At 47.8% G+C, this 1255-nt stretch overlaps 1 protein-coding gene across 1 annotated transcript; it reads right to left on the bottom strand.

Moving 5' to 3' along the window:
* Positions 1 to 237: 237 nt before the first annotated feature.
* On the bottom strand, positions 238 to 1060 carry EMH_0097660 (uncharacterized protein; the record flags this gene model as incomplete). Its single annotated transcript, XM_013502583.1, has 2 exons — positions 238 to 630; positions 896 to 1060. The coding sequence occupies 2 exons, from the start codon at positions 1058 to 1060 to the stop codon at positions 238 to 240; spliced, it is 558 nt and encodes a 185-aa protein (XP_013358037.1).
* Positions 1061 to 1255: the final 195 nt, after the last annotated feature.

The raw sequence follows: 1255 nt of genomic DNA, 5'->3' as shown, positions 1-1255 counted from the left end.
TATATATATATATATATATATATATATATATATTTCTGCATCTGTTTCTGCATCTTTTTCTGCATCAGTTTCTGCATCTATCAGCTGCTACAGTCGAGGCGATGAATAGTACTTAGGGCTATAGGGTATCGTTGATTGCTATATGCACATACATACGTACCTATATATACACACACATGTATATATATATATATATATATATATATATATATAAGGAAGTTTAGGGGAGACAAAGGTCTAGGGTTGTAAGTTTAAAGAAGAGGCAGCTGAAGCTGCAGCCGATTGGCTGTCTAGCTGTAGGGGTACGAAGAGTTCAGTATCCGTCGATGCGCTGCCGCCGGCGAACTTGTATAGGATTTCATCGGGGTTTGTTTCAAGCAGAGAAACAGTATCATCACCAAAGTAGTTATAGAAGTTTCTGGGTTTTGGAATAGCTGATGAGGGATACGCGCTGTTAAGCCGGGGTGTATAGTCAGCTCCAGAGCCCGATGATGATGCACTCATATTCTCACTCTCTTCTTGCGGTGAATCTATCAGCTGTTGCTCTACTTCGTCTGCCAGCTTATTCACGCGGTCATACTCATCGTGGCCCCCCATCTCCAGCTGCGTCGACGGCAGCTCCGGGGCAGCCTATGCAACACAACTCGCAAACAACGCTACATATACATATAAATACAGTATAAGTTATAGTGCAAGCAACAACAAATACCAACACAGCAGTAGTGCACGCAGCAGAGAGACAAGCCCAAACACATGCGGTGGTCGCCCAGTGCGGTGGTGGGAGAAAGAGGGGTGCAGCGTACAGCCAGTGTATACAGCATGCCTCCGTCAACACAAGCTTGCATGCATGTATGCATGAATGCATGCATGGATGCATGCATGCATGTAGACTCACACTCATGGGGTCTTCGTTTTCTGCTGGCGAAAGGGGAGAAGTTGGTTTGTGTGGGGACTTCCTCTGAGCACTGCGCTGCTGCTGCTGCCGTTGCCACTCGGCTAGCGAGGGCGCGCGCTGCTGCGGACGAATTTGAAGTCTTAGGTAGCTGTGCAGCCGTATCATCTGCATCAACGGAGAGATAACAGGCGGTGAATAGGTTGCAGCAGCCTCTGCAAGTTCTTCCTCGGTTGGCTTGCTGCTGCTGCCTTCATGCGGGATATGGTTCTGTATATCCTCCTCTCCAGCAACAGCAGCAGCAGCAGCAGCAGCAGCAGCAGCAGAACTGGCTGTTTGCTTGGCTATGGTGCGGAGAATTTT

Source organism: Eimeria mitis, genomic scaffold, assembly GCF_000499745.2.
Source record: "Eimeria mitis Houghton genomic scaffold, Emh_scaff9612, whole genome shotgun sequence".
Classification (NCBI taxonomy): domain Eukaryota; phylum Apicomplexa; class Conoidasida; order Eucoccidiorida; family Eimeriidae; genus Eimeria; species Eimeria mitis.
This window is presented reverse-complemented; position numbering and strand designations above follow the sequence as displayed.